Genomic DNA, 16384 nt, shown 5'->3' on the forward strand with positions numbered 1-16384 from the left:
CCCTTATTATAGACTATAGGGGCCCCGTCTGTCCAGTCTTAAAAGCTTATAAGGGAGTGAGGAGCTTCTATGCTGCTTTTTTTCACCTATTAACATGCCAAGGGAATGTAGTGGCCATCTGTGTGTAAGGCAGGTATCTCAGCAGACTGCAGGGACTGTGAAGAGTGCCAGTGGCCCTCTCTCCAAGTTTTGTGGCAGTGGATAAAGAAACAACAACCTGGTCTTTTAAAGAGTTACAGCCTCCATCTCTTTGTGTGAGATTATATTTTCCTACTGAGCAGCATTGCCTCTGAAAACTAGGTTGTTGCAGACATGGAAAAAAATTCTAAGATTATTTCCTCTCTTCAGTCTGAAATGCAAATTGATTTCTGACGAGTCCGCGAAGAGTCTTCATTGTTAGCCTTTTCCCTGGTGACTCGTGAAGCTGTAACTCTTCTGAATTTATTTTTCACGCAGAACAGCATGTATTTTCCCTACTGTTGACCTCTGACTGTGCTACGAGGATGAGAAGTTTTGAAGGGAAGACTGTTTCTTGCAGTAATCAGTGTAGCAGCAGGCATTTGTTGAGCCTAGGCATTCAGGACAGTAATTCAGGGAAAAAGCAGCCAAATCTGTTTTTGGATGTTCAGACTCTCCTGAGAACAATTCCCCAGACAGCCCTCACAGTTTGTGCCTGCGTTCAGAGGACAGTGCCTTGTATGACGGAGCCAGATGTCTTCCCTGATTCAACACAGGTGCTGTGTCGTTGCAGCCATGGGTTTCTGGGTGTCCACAGGCTTGCTCTTTCTTTTTTGCTGAGTTGTTTTGTGCCAAGAAGGCCCGGTTGCTCGCTGTGCTTCCCGCTGCTGTGCTAGTGATTGTTACAACAACAAGAAGTAACCCTGCAGTGATTTCATCAAAACACTTACTCCCTGCGGTGCATTTCAGCTTCTTATTGGAATACTTTGGATTAACAGAGCCTTAGAGGAAGAATAAAGAAGTCTTTGTGTTTGTCAAGGATTTTAACTAGTGAGTAAGTGGCAGCTTCCTAGTTTGCAGAGAGAAAGAGCAATTTGATCCTATGTGTTTCTGTTTGAAATCATGCACATCTTGTTTTGCTGAGAACCCAAGTTGTTTTTTTTCTTCTCTTTTTTTTTTTTAAATTTTATATTTCTATGGTCTTTATCCTTGGAGAGCTCGGTTTTCCCCTGGCTTTACACCTGGTGTGGCTGCTTTGCACCTGTGTTATGTGCATATATAATGCCACTAGCATCATGTGCTAGGTAGCGCTCACTGTACTAGCTACACAGGAACTGTAAAGCGATGGGCTTTGATTTCGGCAGTGAGCGGCACGTGTAGCTGAAGCCGGAATTTGGCCTTCTGTAATGGAGGACTAAAGCAATATCCAAAAACTGACCTTGGATAACCAGGTCCTGCAGTAAACACAGTTTGTCAAACGCAGGGGTCAAGTGTGATTTGAATTGAGGTGAAGCTTGTTCTAAAATATTAAATAAACACATTTGTAACTCAGAGAGAACAGCAAGTCATCTCTGACCTGCATATCACAGGCTGAATAATTTTCACCCGGTTGCTCCAGGGTTGTACTCACAATATTATTATAATATCAGTATGACTAGGCATCAGTTCAAATCACGGTATATAACTGAATGTTCACGGGAAGAAAAAGAGTCTATTTACTTTTTATGCTTGCCGCTCTGGAGCTGAGGAAACCTGGGGCAGCCTGAGGATTGACATTGGACTGTTAGCTCTATGGATGAAGTGTGAGTGTTTCTAACTTAATTTACTGATGAATGTATGTTGAGCTTGCATTAGCTCAGTGTTAAATGGCAATAAAGGTATTAAGAGTTAATGGAAAATGGAGTACAGAGAGGCTATTGCTTTGGAATAGTACATTTTTGAATAATTGCGTTCCCGGTTGATTTGTTTTTATAGATCTCTTCCATGTCATTCTTTGTGCTTTTTGAAGTAAATTTCTGTGAGGAACAGATGAAATCTAATTTTCTATGTGGCTTGCATTTAACAGATATTTTATTGCTGTGGCATTTTATGTAAGTTATTAATTGCAAAGCACATTGTGATGTGCAATTCTAATTCTAGCTAATTTGATTACCCTTGCAACACAGAACAACTTTACTTTAGGAAACTCTTGTTAGCATGTAATAAGATCTTGCAGTTGGGAGGGCAAAAAAAACCCAAACTGCTTGAGCACTACATTTTCATAGTGCCACACTTAAAATCACCGTGCTAAAATTCTAGCGCTATGCCGGCATGGAAGGTGTGTTGTCCCTCTCCAGCACTGCTGCTGAAAGGGTTGGGAAGACTATCCATAAAGATAACTGTATTTAGAAATATTATCAAGAGTGATTAACCAGCCTCAGTGCTACAATCTTAATATGGGTCCTGAGAGCACTGTGTGTCTAGCTAAAAACCCGCTTGCATAAGGATGGGTAAATGTGCTGAGCTGCAGAGATGTGTGCTCCTTACTCTGTCTTTCAGATAGACCACAGATGGAAAGACAGTCTGATAATGCGGATGCCAGCCTGGGACTTAACAATTGTCGTTCAGTTTTCTAGTTTGAAGCTTTCTGAATAATCACTGAAGTTTGTATTAGGCTTTTATGGGACTGAGCAGTAGTCCACATGAGCCACAGTTGCTGATCTGTAAAATAGAAATAGCAGTGCTCTTCTGCCATCCTACAGTGTGATGAGGATGGCGTTTCATCCAGGAATTGCTAAGATGCAGTAGCACAGCCATAGAAGTACTGAGATGGAGAAATTAAACAGTATGACAAACAGTATTCAGTCAATGCTCTTCAGCGTACTTAAATGTAAAAAATCAGCCAGATTCATACATACGTATTGTCAGGATTTTTTGGCAAAATATTTTTCTACAGAAAAATGCTTTACTGAGGGAGTACAACTTTCTGCAAAAGTATCTTGGTTTCTGGGAAGCTTTGTTTGTGAAAGGGCCTTTGTTCCAAAACGAAGAATTCACTGTCTTCGACTGCCTCTGCAGCCCCTCATGAGTTGGGAAAAGCCTAAGTTCAAGTTCAGGCTCTGTCTGAGTCGGAGCAAGGCTGTAAATCTCTTGTCTGCTTCCCAGGTGGTAGATGCAGCAACAGTTACTGGTTTTTGTGGTTCAGACTCCACTGGAGTAGTAAGATGAAATCACAGATCACTTCCCCGCTGTTCGCAAAAGCAGGACTCTTGTCTTTTGTTTTCCACTGATGACAATAATAATGACAATAATTAAAACACAGATCTTGGATCATATTGAGCTGTAGCGCAGAATACCGATTGCAGAGTTTCATTATTTGTTGTTCAATACCTTTGTTTTCACCTTTCAGGGCGTGCTGATGGTTGGTCCTCCTGGCACTGGCAAAACAATGCTAGCGAAAGCTGTTGCTACGGAGTGTGGAACAACATTCTTCAATGTGTCTTCCTCTACCCTGACGTCTAAATACAGGGGCGAGTCTGAGAAGCTGGTCCGCCTCTTGTTTGAAATGGTATGTCCTCAATGACATGATCTGGGGATCACTAAGGTGAGAAAGGACATCTCTCGGTTTCCTGCCCCTCCAGTAGCATGTTGGAAGCACTGGGTTCATTTAACTGACACTCCCTCAACCAGTTAGAAAAGCACAATCTCTGTGTTTCCATCTGTTTCTGGTATGTTGTTGAGGATGATGAAGAAAATGGTTGAACACCCATGTTTAGGATAGCGTTTTCTAGACAAGTGTAGAGTTGTAACCTTGACAGAAATACAGTTCTTAGTTTGGATAACAAGCCCGTGGAAGTAGATTTGAAATTGGAAGGGATTTGGAACTGTTATGCTAGAAGCAATACACGTTTTAGTTCTAATTCTGTTTTGAATGATGGACATAAGCCTCTCAGTGAAGTTGTGGGTGCAGTCCATCACACGGGCTATGTGAAGGACGTGCCCATGTGGACCTCTACTGAAGAGTCATTCACCTTTTGGGATCCTTATTACACTTCTACCTTACTCTCAGGTAAATCCTGTCTCTCTTGAGGTAGGCTGGGCTCCCTTCTGTCCCCTATGCTTACCCCCCACCAGCACAAAAACCTGAAAACTGCCTATATTTTGATTGTATTCCTTTTCCCCTTTGCAAGACCGGTTGCTGAGGAAAACCAACTGACACTGAAAGGCCCCTGACACAAGGAGTAAAATTAAAAGTGTATAAACTTCAGCATATGGCAGACAGTTTGTAAATCAAGATCTTGAAGTACTTTCTTGCGACAGGCAGGGAAGATACGCATGTAGTATGTCTAGTGGGACTGGGTCGTGGTCTGATGAGGGCCCGTGCTTGCTGCTGCATCCTTAATGTTTTCCTTTGAATAAAGGCAAGGTTTTACGCTCCAACAACAATCTTCATTGATGAGATAGATTCCATCTGCAGCCGCAGAGGCACGTCCGACGAACACGAGGCGAGTCGCAGAGTCAAGTCAGAGCTGCTTGTGCAAATGGACGGTAACAAGTGTTTAGATCTGAGTTTGGGGCTGGGGTGCTGTTTCTTTACCCGTGGGAACATAAAAACTTGAGCAATTTGGAAAACCTGGCTTTATAGGTCCCCCTTTATAGGGTTTCCTAATAAGGCAGAACTTGAGAGTAGTGTATTTTTGGACTGTTTGAAGGCGGGTGACTGAAAAGGGTGTTCTGCTTTATTTTTTCTAAAATTGCCATTTTGGTGGTAAGTTGAAAATTCATATTTTAAGAGATGCAGACTCTAGGAGAGCAGATAATGGGATTTGTGCAGTTTAATACAGGTCTTTAATTTTGATGCAATTTAAACAAATTTCTCCCCTTTGCTAGAGTCTCCAGTTCAGGGACCCCATTGTGAGATCTGATTTTGCTGTATTTTGTGGTGGCAGCTAGTATTACCCTTTTAGTCAAATTTAGCGTGCAGGTGCACATAACGAGGATGATATCAGAGGAATACTGTACGGCATAGTGGTACTGTATGCAATACATTTGTATTGAAGTTATTGTTTAACTACTATTTCTAATGTCCTCAGATGTGCAGGTTCATCGTGGTAAACTCAGGGTAGGTGAATTTTTGCCCCAAAGTGATAATTTTTTTGCAGTCCTCATTTGTGAGGCCAAGGAGTGATTCTATTTCTTCTATGGCCAGATTTGACAGAGATAGCGCTTTCGGTGGGACTAGCAGGGCCACACTCAGGTGTGACTGTGTTATTAGCACTGTCAAAGAAAGCCCTCCCCTTACTCAGCAAAAGAGCTGTCCCTCTCTCTGGGACAATGATGGTCCTGTCACACCTAAGCTATGGGAAGTTTGGAAAAGGGCAGTAGGACTATATAGAGCTGTTGCAAAAGCCTGGACAAAGCTACGCAATGTTTGTCTGCGTAGCGTTTCTTAGCAAGCATCTCAATCAATAAGAGCTGTGGAGTGAAATTGCGCTAAACTGTGCTTGCAGGGGTAGGTGGTGCTCTGGAAAATGATGACCCTTCCAAGATGGTTATGGTCTTAGCAGCTACAAATTTTCCCTGGGATATCGATGAAGCTCTCCGACGGAGGCTGGAGAAGAGGATTTATATACCTTTGCCCACAGGTATGTTTGCTACAAGCATTTTCCTTTAAAATGGCCTTTTTAAGATGAACTTAGGACTACTGCAGGACTGTTGGATTTGGAAGGAATCTTCTTTGTGATAAGCAGCGAAATTCGGGGGTTAATCATTTGGCTGGGTCACTTTATTTTTAAAGAGAGTGAGAGAAAGGGAAAAAAAATGCTACTTGCTTGGGGGCTTCAAAACAAAGAGCTGCGGCATTTCATTGCAAGCCCATTGATGGGTTCTTACATTTTGAAAGAGAGTTAGCTTTAATGAGCCTGGAATTATTTTAAATGTTTAACAGTCGGTCCTTGAGTGATCATCAAAGGCAGCCTTTGGACATGTTCAGAAATATAGCAAATGCACTCCGTGCCCTTGCAGACAAATGCAAAGAAGTGGATCCATGAATTTTCACTTACGGGCTTAGTTCATTGTAAATCACTGCTTGCTCGCCTTTATGACTGTGCTTCGAGTCACTCAGAATGCAGCAGGCTGATTGCTTTCCTGCCCTAAGACGTCTCGGCTTGTATTGTCTTTCCTAGCTGTCAGTCACCTGTCCTATTAATTTTGAGATTCCTATCGCTTGAAGTTTGCATAGCTTCGTTTCTTCTTGGTACAGTGGATGCCTCATCTCCCTGCATGAGCACTCAAGATAACAAGATGCGTGTTCGTGGTGACAGCAGTTGTGATTGAGTTTAGCAGGTGTAAGGACACCTAATAGTTCTACAGCTTGTCTCTGCAGCTTACAGGCGGCAACAGCTCCTAACAGGATGCCTGTCTTTATGACCAATTAGTTTAAAATCCTATCAGCTCTTGCTCCTGTTTCTAATTAAACCAGATTGTTTTTTGACACAGTGCATTACGCCTTGGACAATATACAAGATGTGCTCCAGTTTTATATCCGATCTTACGTTCTGTTACATCTTGTGTAAATAAGAATGTTGAGCTGTTCTGGGCAAGTCTAAATGATGCATTTATAACCGTGCTGTGTGATTTGATGTGGTCATGCATTTTAATTGAAAAAGTGATATGATATATGTCATATGTACACCTGTATATTGTGGAATTTGATGCACGTGTACATTCTACTGTGCTTCATTTTCAAAATACTGCAAGGACTTGCTTATCCCCATAGCAAAGATTAGAAGAATGTTCTCTGATACAGGACACTCTCTGCAGGTATGCCATATGTGCATTGTGCTCTGTAAATAATAAATTGCCGTTTTATAGCCAGTGCCAGTTGTGTATGATTGATAACTCGGTATTCTTGACAGTTGTGCAAAACACACAAAACCAGCAGCTTTAGACAAGCTTTCTGATTTATTTTGTATTTCCTCTCCCCGCTTTTTTTAATTAGGGACATCAGTAAATAAAACCTAAGTGTGGTCATTTCCTTAAGATTTTTAGCCTTCCCTACTGCTGCTACTTCTGTTGTGGTTGTCCTCGTTTCTAGGTCATAAAGATTGGTCACTGTGGAAATAAAGATGCTGAGCTGGTGTTATGGTTTAACTCCAGCTGGCAACTAAGAACCACCCAGCCACTCGCTCACTTCCCCTCGGTGAGATGGGGGAGAGAATGAGAAGAGTAAAAGTGAGAAAACTCATGGGTTGACATAAAGAAAGCTTAATAAGTAAGGCGAAAGCTGCGCACACAAGCAAAGCAAAACTCACTACGGGCATTCACTACTTCCCATGGGCAGGCAGGTGTTCAGCCATCCACAGGAAAGCAGGGCTCCATCATGTGAAAGGGTTACTTGAGAAGACAAACGCCATCACTCTGAACATGTCCCCCCCTTTCTTCTTCTTTCCCCAGCTCTATATACACTGAGCAGGACGTCTGTGGCATGGGATATCCCTTTGGTCAGTTGGGGTCAGCTGTCCTGGCTGTGTCTCCTCCCAACTTGTTGTGTCCCCCCCCAGCCCAGTCACCAGTGGGGCGGTGTGAGGAGCAGAAAAGACCTTGGCCCACTCACCCGTGGGGCAGTGTGAGGAGCAGAAAAAACCTTGGCTGCTCAGCAACAACCAAAACCATGCTCATGCCAAGTCTAAAACTTAGCACTATACCAGCTGCAGGTAAGAAAGTCAGCTCTATCTCAGCTGAAACCATGACAGCTGGTATGTTTTTTTCTGTACAGTAAAAGCCAGGAAAGCGTTTGTCCTCTTCTTCACCGCTCTTGTGCAGAGCAGCACCAAAGCCTAAGCTGTCAAATGGGAATTCCCAGTTACAAGCCTAGGCTGCGTATGTACCCATATGCGCATGCCCTCTACAAGAAAAATGGTTAATTGTCTGCATAAGTGCTCATTTACACAGCTGGTTATCGCTGTGTGCACGCTGCATCTACGTCTGAAAGTGGGATACCAGGACATTTGTATTGTAAATACATTAATATGTTTACTGTATTATTGTATCTGTTTTCTATCAGGCTTCATCAGATTTCTTGGGTCCCAACTGGGTGAAGTGCTTAAACATATGCTTAAAGTTCAGCCTATTGTTAAGGGGTTTGTGCTGTCTGAAGCTCTGTTAATAGAATCCTCATTGTGGTTCTAATGAAACTGTGTGAATAATGTGCACTCAAACACTTGAACACCGAGTGAATCCAAAGGGATGTGGGAAGGAGGAGACATTTGTAGGATTTTGTGCCCTTGGGTAGTATGTGACCAAATGCTTTGTCACCTGAGACGCAGCAGACATTTTTAATGATGTATGACTTTGGAAAAGTCTCAAGAGTATGCTGTTTTAATATCCTACTTTTAACCATATACTTTATTGTGTTTGATTGCACGCTTTACTATCATAGAATCATTTAGGTTGGAAAAGACCCTTGGGATCATCGAGTCCAACCATCAGCCCCACGCTACAAAGTTCTCCCTTACACCATATCCCTTAACAGCACATCTAAACGAGTCTTAAACACATCCAGGGATGGTGACTCCACCACCTCCCTGGGCAGCCTATTCCAGTGTCTGACCACTCTTTCTGTGAAGAATTTTTTCCTAATGTCCAGCCTAAACCTACCCTGCTGCAGCTTGAACCCATTCCCTCTTGTTCTATCCCTAATTACCTGTGAGAAGAGACCAGCACCAACCTCTCTACAATCGCCTTTCAAGTAGTTGTAGAGAGTGATGGTCTCCCCCCAGCCTCCTCTTCCTCAAACTAAACAGTCCCAGCTCCATGTTTTGTTCTGTCTCTTTTCTTGTATTAAGCCCTTTTGTTTGTACTTTTCACTGAAAAATCTAAGTTGTGTTTATATCTTTTTTTTAATGTTACTCTTGTAAGTCTTCAAACAAGTATTTTTATGTTGTAGCAAAAGGCAGAGCAGAACTACTTAAGATTAATCTTCGTGAAGTAGAACTGGATCCTGATATCAGCCTTGAAGAAATTGCAGAGAAGATTGAAGGCTATTCTGGTGCCGACATCACTAATGTTTGCAGGTATCTCATCCCCCTTAATTTGCAAGTAAAACTGCACAGAAAGTCGTCATTTACATTATGGGATAAAATGCAATACCCACTGCAGCTGAAGCCATGCTAACAGTGACTATGCTTGAGGCCAAATCTATTTACTGTAACCATGCGTTACTGTCACGTGGAGCAGTCTAAAGACCATGGAGCCTTTGTATGGCATCTGGTTAAGTTTTCTTGGCTCTGAGAGAAAAAAAAATGTCTGAGCAAATGCTGTGTTATCATTGCCTGCATTTACTGAATATTTTTTAAAGTAGCGCAAAACAGGTTTGGATTTTATATATATATATTTTTTTTAAATACCATGAGTTTAAGAGCATTTTGTGATGCAGAGGAACCTTTCACAGAATACTTCTGTGGGGCTTCTACGTGCTGTATGTTTGGACAGCCCCCAGTGCAGCACGGTCTTGGTTTCTGCCTGAATCTTCTTGGTGCAAAGCTGACGCAGGTAGTTTATAGCATTAGTATTGAATTTATTTCCATCCTGTTCCCACAATTTGTTTCATTTTTTGACAAATGAGGCTTTTCCGGTGGAGGATAGGTATTTGAAAAAACTTACCAGTAGGAAGCCTACCTCCCTTACAGTGTTAGGATCCCTGCCAAGAAAAACAGATCCTTTAAGAACGTGGCTTGGGATTTTTTTTCTTCCCCTGCTGCTTTGGTGAAATTGTGAAATGACTTCATGGTTTTGAAAACTTGGTGTGTGTCACATGGTGCAATAGTTAAATTACCTGTTTTCCCTGAGGCCTGTGTTATCCCTTGCTGGGAAAAAGCTGGGGAAAGAGAAAATGTAATTTCAGACTGCATGTGGGCTGTGGTGTGAGAAATGAGCAGTGTTCTCCGTGCCAGTGGGCCACACGCAGCATCCAAGCTGGGGAGGAGTCAGAGCAGGTAGAGCATGAGGAGCCACAGGCACCGATGGCCTCAGCCCTGCAGGGCCAATGGCCACAAGGGTCTGATGCCTCCTGCTCTGCCCTTTACAGGTTCAAGTGCTCCATGCGAGCAGGCAACAGAGCTGGGCTGCGCTCTGAACTCTTGCTGACTGTCATTTTGGGCTACACGGTGGGGAGAAGGTTGAAATCCAAGGGGTGGAGGTGCAAAATACAGACTACTTTTAAAAAAAAAAAAGTCTTTGAGTGCAGTTCCTCTCCCATCTTGCCCTTTTGTGCACCGAAGTTGTAAAATTTCATCTCTATGAATCATTGTAAAAGGTTTTCAATTTTATAGTTTTAATTATCTCTGCACATTTACCATATGCTTAAATGGATTTTGATGCCAATGCATTCTTTATGTTGAATTAATGTAGTGATCGGGCAACATGGAAGTTAACAAAGATGTGAACTGCATCTTCTATGGTAAATAAATGCTCTCTTAAGTGTTCCTGCCAGTGGTTTCTAGCAAGAGAATATAATCAAAATTCATAGGCTTACAGCACATGCTGCTACCAATTAGCTCCCATACATTGTCCTGTATTTCCAGGGATGCCTCTTTAATGGCAATGAGACGACGTATTAACGGCTTAACTCCAGAAGAGATTCGTGCACTTTCTAAAGAGGAGCTTCAGATGCCGGTTACCAAGGGGGACTTTGAGCTGGCTCTAAAGAAAATCTCCAAATCTGTTTCTGCTGCAGACCTGGAGAAGTATGAAAAATGGATGGCGGAGTTTGGATCTGCTTAATCTCAGTGACAGCTCTCCTTTGCTACGGTTTTATGGTTTTTGTTGTTTTCACTTGCAAAATGAGTTAGAAATCTTTTTAAAGGTTTAATAGAAGGTCTGCCTCTGGCCCCATCCCACCTCCTTCTGATGGCAAGATCTTTTAAACTCCATTTGCCTTTAAAGGGAATGAACGCAATAATGAGGTGACATTGCAAAAGATATTTTATCTCTGAAATAGTAAAATAAGACAAACAGGAAGGGAAAAATTATACTTGTGAGGATAATCTTTTTATTTTTCCAGTGAAGAGCAGTCTTACTTCACCTCCTCATAGTCATCTTTCATGGCTGGAATCAATAAATCAGCTGGGGGATTTGACTCCAGAGGAGCTGACAAGGGCTTGCTGTACCCCCTGCTCTTCAGTGCTACGTTTCTGTTGAGCTGCTGACTCTGCCTCCCTTGAACGTGGCATTGAAGTTACTGTTCTGTCTCTGCTCGGATATTCAGAGCAAAGCCTGTGGATTGATTGTCGTTGCACAGAGGAAATGAAGATCAGTTTTCCGTGAAGACATGGGCTCAGCTCTCCTCTCGTGTACACCCATTTGGAATTGATGTCACTTCAGACTGGAATGATGTTACCTGTGACAACTTGTGATGGAAATGAGAGGAAAAGGGCCTTGATTGATCTCAGTCTGGTTTATGCTTGATCTCTAAACATAGTTTGTACCAGTTTGACCAGTAGACACTTTGAAGTTTGACTAGTAGGCACTTTGACTTAAGTTACGTCTTGCACTTTTATGCTTATGTATCATCCTATACTTTTTCTGTGACATCTAGATATTGTTATTATTATTAAAGTGCTAAGAGTTTAATACAGTAAAAACACTAATATCAAGGCTGTCTTTAAAACACAAGGCTGTCCTTAAAACACACGGCTGTGGATTTTCACTTCTTCTGATCAGACATGAACTCTTTCCTAGCTTTACTAGGCAATGGAATTTGCACCTGTTTATGTTGCAGAACTGTTCATGCTTCCTAAATTTTTTTAATGAAGTTTTCTTAAAAATGTATGTATGTTATTGATTTAGGGGAAAATAATTTGTGCAATCTCATTTATGTTGTTACCTGTTTCTTCCCACATACGAGTTGCAGGGATGAGAAGGGTTGGGTTATAAGCTCTAGCATGAGAAATCCTCTCTCCCGAGTTATTAACTGTCATGGTGAGTATATGAGCTTTTTGCAGACTCGGGCTGCGAGTCTGACATGTGAAGGTTTCCCGTGGCAGGAATGGGAAGGAGGTCAAATTTACAGAGGAATATGCAAGCTCTCAATTTTTTGGTGATTTCGTGAGCTAGGCCAAAGGATCTTGGTGGATATGCGTTGCTGTGCGGTTTTTAGGTATTCTGCCCTTCAGCTGCCTGCTGAGACTCCTAGTGGCATGGCCAGATGTGGCAAACTGGAGTAAGAAACAGATAACACCTCCTCTTGAATGGGAGTATATCCTTATTTGCTCCCTTTTGCTAGTTCTTGGGAGTTCCCAATAATGTCAGTAATTCAGCACACTGGTCTCTTGGGCCATGACATGTGAACCACTAAGGCAAATGCTGCTCAACTCTGCCTGCTGTTCAGTAGCAAGGACTGTCAGAATATATGCATGACAGCTCTGCAGCATCTAGCTGATTACCTGAGCGACTTTTGAAGCTGTTTTACTATTGCTACTTTGTCTGTCAGTATTCCTTTTTCTTTCTTTGTATGAGAAGACCATGTCTTGGATTGATCCTTTCATTTTAAAGGGCTGCCCCGATTTGCGTGGAGAAACACCAGGGAGATTCTATCAGTCTCGCATTTGCCATAAAACTCAGTCAGGGCTTTAGAAGTATGTTTCCGTGTGGCACTCCAGAAAAATACCTTCTGGGGCCTCCAGACTGGTTGAGACCCAGCTGTTGTTCATATCTTTCCAAGGACAGAGCATCTCTGCTGCCTACTGTCAGGCCCCGTTACACTCCTGGACAGGAAGGTTAGTGCAGAAAGAACACGAGCCTTTACCCTCTTCAGCTACAGGGAGAATAAATGCTTCTTTCCTGGCCAGTCTGCAGTAACTGCACAGTAGAGCCCTTGGGATTCACAGTACCTGTGGCTGTCAGACTAAAAGGAACAGTTCTCTCTGCGTTGAAAGGTGAGCAAGCAGAGGCAGTGTTGACTTTTCATAGTTTTTAGATAAATTCCTACTAGGGCTAGTCTGTTCCTCCCAGGGAATAACTGGACTTTACCGAGAGAAAGCTTTGAAAACATTGCTCCAGTCTGTCATTTCTTCGGAAAGCTGTAGGCTGCAGCCATTACTCGTTTTGTTTGTTTGTTTTACTGCAGAATCTTGTGTGGCCCATGCCCGATTAGCACTTCAGGGTCTCTCACTAGAGAGGCCGTTGCTGCCCGAGGAGCTTAGTCTACACAAGCAAGATCTAGAGGGGAATGAACATGAATGCCAGTAGCTTACCCTGTTTGTCTGCCCAGGAGCAGTGCTGGCATTCGGCAGTTGCTGCGTAGAAAGGTCTAAGTACCAGTTTTCTCAGTTTCGTGTTGCCAGCAGCAGTGCCCTTCCTGCTGATGAAAGCACAGCGTTTAGCAAAACTGTCCTTCCTTAGCTCTTTGGTGAACCTTCTACCTTCAGGCATTAAACTTCCCTCTTAGATATTAAGCAAAATTCCCTGTACTGGGCATTCCCCCTAGTAGGAATTATTCAGGTGCTGTGGTTTTTTTCTCTAAAGGTCATGATTTCTACCCCAAATATGTTTTTCCTAGAGGTCCATTCATCCTTTACTGCTGCAGAACAGAAAAGGGACAGTTTCCAGGCTGTAGATGTTTATGTGTACAGTCGTCGTGCCCGAGCATTGCACCCGTGACCTGGGCTCCGCTAGGTCAGGCACCCTGCAAGACAGAAACCATCCCTTCCCTTCTGAGACTTTTCAGGACAGGGATCAGACCCTGTGTGCTGACCCTCACATCTTCACCAGGTCACTCTGGTGCAGACACCTAGGTGGGCTTGGAGTCTGGGTTATTAACCCAAGAAGGGAGCCAGAAGCAGGGTGCAGCAAGGGGCAACCAGGGAAGGAAGGCTGGGCCAACAGCAGCAGCATCTCAAGACCCTAAGGAAGGATGAGCTTACGGCTCAGCGTAAGTCCAATTTGTGTCCCGCTGGGGGAAACCCTTGTGTAGGGATATTGGGTTCCTCAGAGAGCAACCCACAGCCTGCTGCAACAATTTCTTCAGTCTGTGTCTGTGTGTGTATGGAGACACACGCGCACATGTGTGTATGTGTATATATACGCACACAATGTGTGGTGCTTCAGTAGTCTGTACCTAACTTACATAAAAAACATGTTTTAAAGCTGTGTTTATGCGTCTCTTTATAAACATCTGTGAAGGCCCTCTTGGGTGGCACTGTTAATTTTTGTACAATAAGCAATCTGGTTGTATGAAGTAATAAACGTACGTGTAGAGTCTGTTTGTCTCACTGGGGATGGGCTTTGCTGTTTCCAAAGGCTGCCATACAATGCAGAGCTTTTCAGCGTGTCACGCTGGTGTTGGACTCACCAAAGTCCTGGACGGAGAGCATTTAAAGCAGAGCCTGTTTTTTTTGGATAACGCTGTCAGCAATGCTTTCCCTCTTAAATCGGCCTGTCGTTGCCACAAGCTATAAAATGGGGAATGCTCCAATGCCCAGCACATGGAAGGAGGGTGGGGGAGAGGAGAGCAGAGGCCCCAGCAGATGTTCAGTGTTAGCACCTGATTCAGACCTCACAGAGCCGGGCAGGCTTTTTTATTACTTGCCGCTGGGCTGAAAGTATAATCAGGCTCCAGAGAAGCTATATCAGCTGCCTGCTAACCAGAAGACTTTGAAGAGCAAAGCTTCAGTTAAGAAAGAGCTTTCAAACTTGGAAAGAGACCCCCGAGTCTCTTAGGACTGAATTGATTATTTGAATTTTCTCACTAACTTCCTTATGAAAGAATGTGTAGTTTCCAGTGTTTCATAATGCCTCCAACGTGAAAGAGCGAGCAAGAGAAATTGCTGATCAAGGGATTTCAGGAGAGGTCAAATCTTTGCATAGGAAGTTCGGCTCACCCCAGTTCAAAAGAGGCTGTGAAATAGCAAAGGTGCACTGGCTTGTTCTTCTGATCATGGTAAAGATGAAAGAGCTTGTGTGCTGTGACGAAGCCCTCCATCAAGTGAGCAAAGACTTAGCTGTACAATCCCGGCACGAGGAGGTGGAAGCAGCAGAGGAAATAGTGAAATTTTTTTTGTCTGTTTTTGGAATAAACCACCCCGAATCGGTTCGTGGCCTGAGAAATTTTTTCTGATCCGTAGTGACAGACAAGAACATGATGAAGGTGCAGGTGAAAGTGCTACCGGGGAGCAAGCAGGGAGCCTGGGAGTGCTGGAGCAGCACGCTGGTGAGAAGTGGGTGGCAGCACCATGGTGGCAGCCGGGGATCGCTCCGTGCCAGCCGCCTGCCGGACAACGCTGTAGGTGCAGGCTGCAGCCGAGCTGGGCAGGAGTAGTCTCAGTAGCCCTCTGAGGGAATAAAGCCGACTGCATAAAGCCACCCAAACTGGTCATAGCAAAGGCAGGGAGGTGCTTCAATTCAGAGAAGGTGGCACACGATCTTCTTCCCTGCTCACCTTAAGTGTTTCATGAGAGCGCTGCGCGAAAACTTGGCTGTGGCTGCGGATGCCTCAGTGACTCGTGTTTCAGAGCCTGACTTCCACGCGAACCCGAGCTAACAGAGCTGCAGCAGCAGGTGATGTTCCCACCTCCCACAGCACAGGGTGTTTTGACCCTCTCTGCTTTCTAAGCCGGCCTGGTTTTGTACGCCAGTCGTGACCTGTTCTTCTGACCCACTTACCGCGTACGCGGTTGTTCGGTACCTCTAATAGAGGAGCTCCTTTTGTGAGATACAGAGCGCTCTTCTGATCAGCTAGAGTGCCGTGCTCCTACATGTGTCTGCACATAGGTGTCTTGGAAAGATCCAGGCAATTTTCCTCTTCTTCAGAAGGCCCCAATTAGCATTAAAAGCGTTTGGGAAGAGATGTTTCGGCTAGCCTGGTTGCCCAACACAAGAACACTTACCTCAACAGCCGAGGAAGGGCCGCAGGCTCTGGCTTTTGTTAGGAAGAGGCAAAGTGTGGGGATGTTCCTACTCCTACCACACGGCCAGAGTTAGGGTTGTATCATGTCCAAGCTCTGTTTTATGGCTTTTCTGTATTTGTGACTTCTTTGTTGTAGTTGGAATGTTTTTCTCCGAGTCAGGGGGAAGCCATGCAATTTTTGTTCAGTGTCCTCCGGGTGGGCGTTTTGGGGATCCCATGATCTGGTTGGTCCATGAAGTTGCTGAGCCCGTTCCCGGCATGCTTGCTTTTGGAGGACAGCGTCGTGCATCCCGCTTGGCTGCCTGGCTTTACAGTAAAGTCGGTTACTGTGGCTGTGCAAAGTCACTTAAATATAACGTTTAGAATATTAGAGAGAAATTCTCTAAAAAAGAGAGAAGTTCTTACTACCGGATTACAACTGTGTTGCTCCCATTTGTGAGCGGCCCCTTGCGTAAGCTGTTCAACTTATGTAAAAGAAACTGTCTTGGAAGTAAGAGTTTTTTGAACTTGACTTTGGAGAGCAAGAAAGGTAGCAAAATATTT

At 43.8% G+C, this 16384-nt stretch overlaps 1 protein-coding gene across 8 annotated transcripts in view; it reads left to right on the forward strand.

Annotated features, from left to right (window-relative positions):
* Positions 1–14196, forward strand: part of KATNAL1 (katanin catalytic subunit A1 like 1) — a 44973-nt gene extending 30777 nt beyond the window's left edge. For 7 of the 8 annotated variants that reach the window (XM_074568289.1, XM_074568316.1, XM_074568297.1 and 4 more), the window contains 5 exons: positions 3347–3505; positions 4359–4485; positions 5448–5582; positions 8885–9011; positions 10521–14196. In XM_074568289.1, the coding sequence (XP_074424390.1) occupies positions 3347–3505; positions 4359–4485; positions 5448–5582; positions 8885–9011; positions 10521–10719 (747 nt within the window). In that variant the 3' untranslated portion in view covers positions 10720–14196. Of the gene's footprint in view, positions 1–3346; positions 3506–4358; positions 4486–5447; positions 5583–7392; positions 7622–8884; positions 9012–10520 lie in introns of those variants that run through there. The other variant, XM_074568332.1, reaches the window with a different exon arrangement.
* The last annotated feature ends 2188 nt before the right edge of the window (positions 14197–16384 follow it).

This window comes from Larus michahellis, chromosome 1, assembly GCF_964199755.1.
Source record: "Larus michahellis chromosome 1, bLarMic1.1, whole genome shotgun sequence".
Lineage (NCBI taxonomy): Eukaryota > Metazoa > Chordata > Aves > Charadriiformes > Laridae > Larus > Larus michahellis.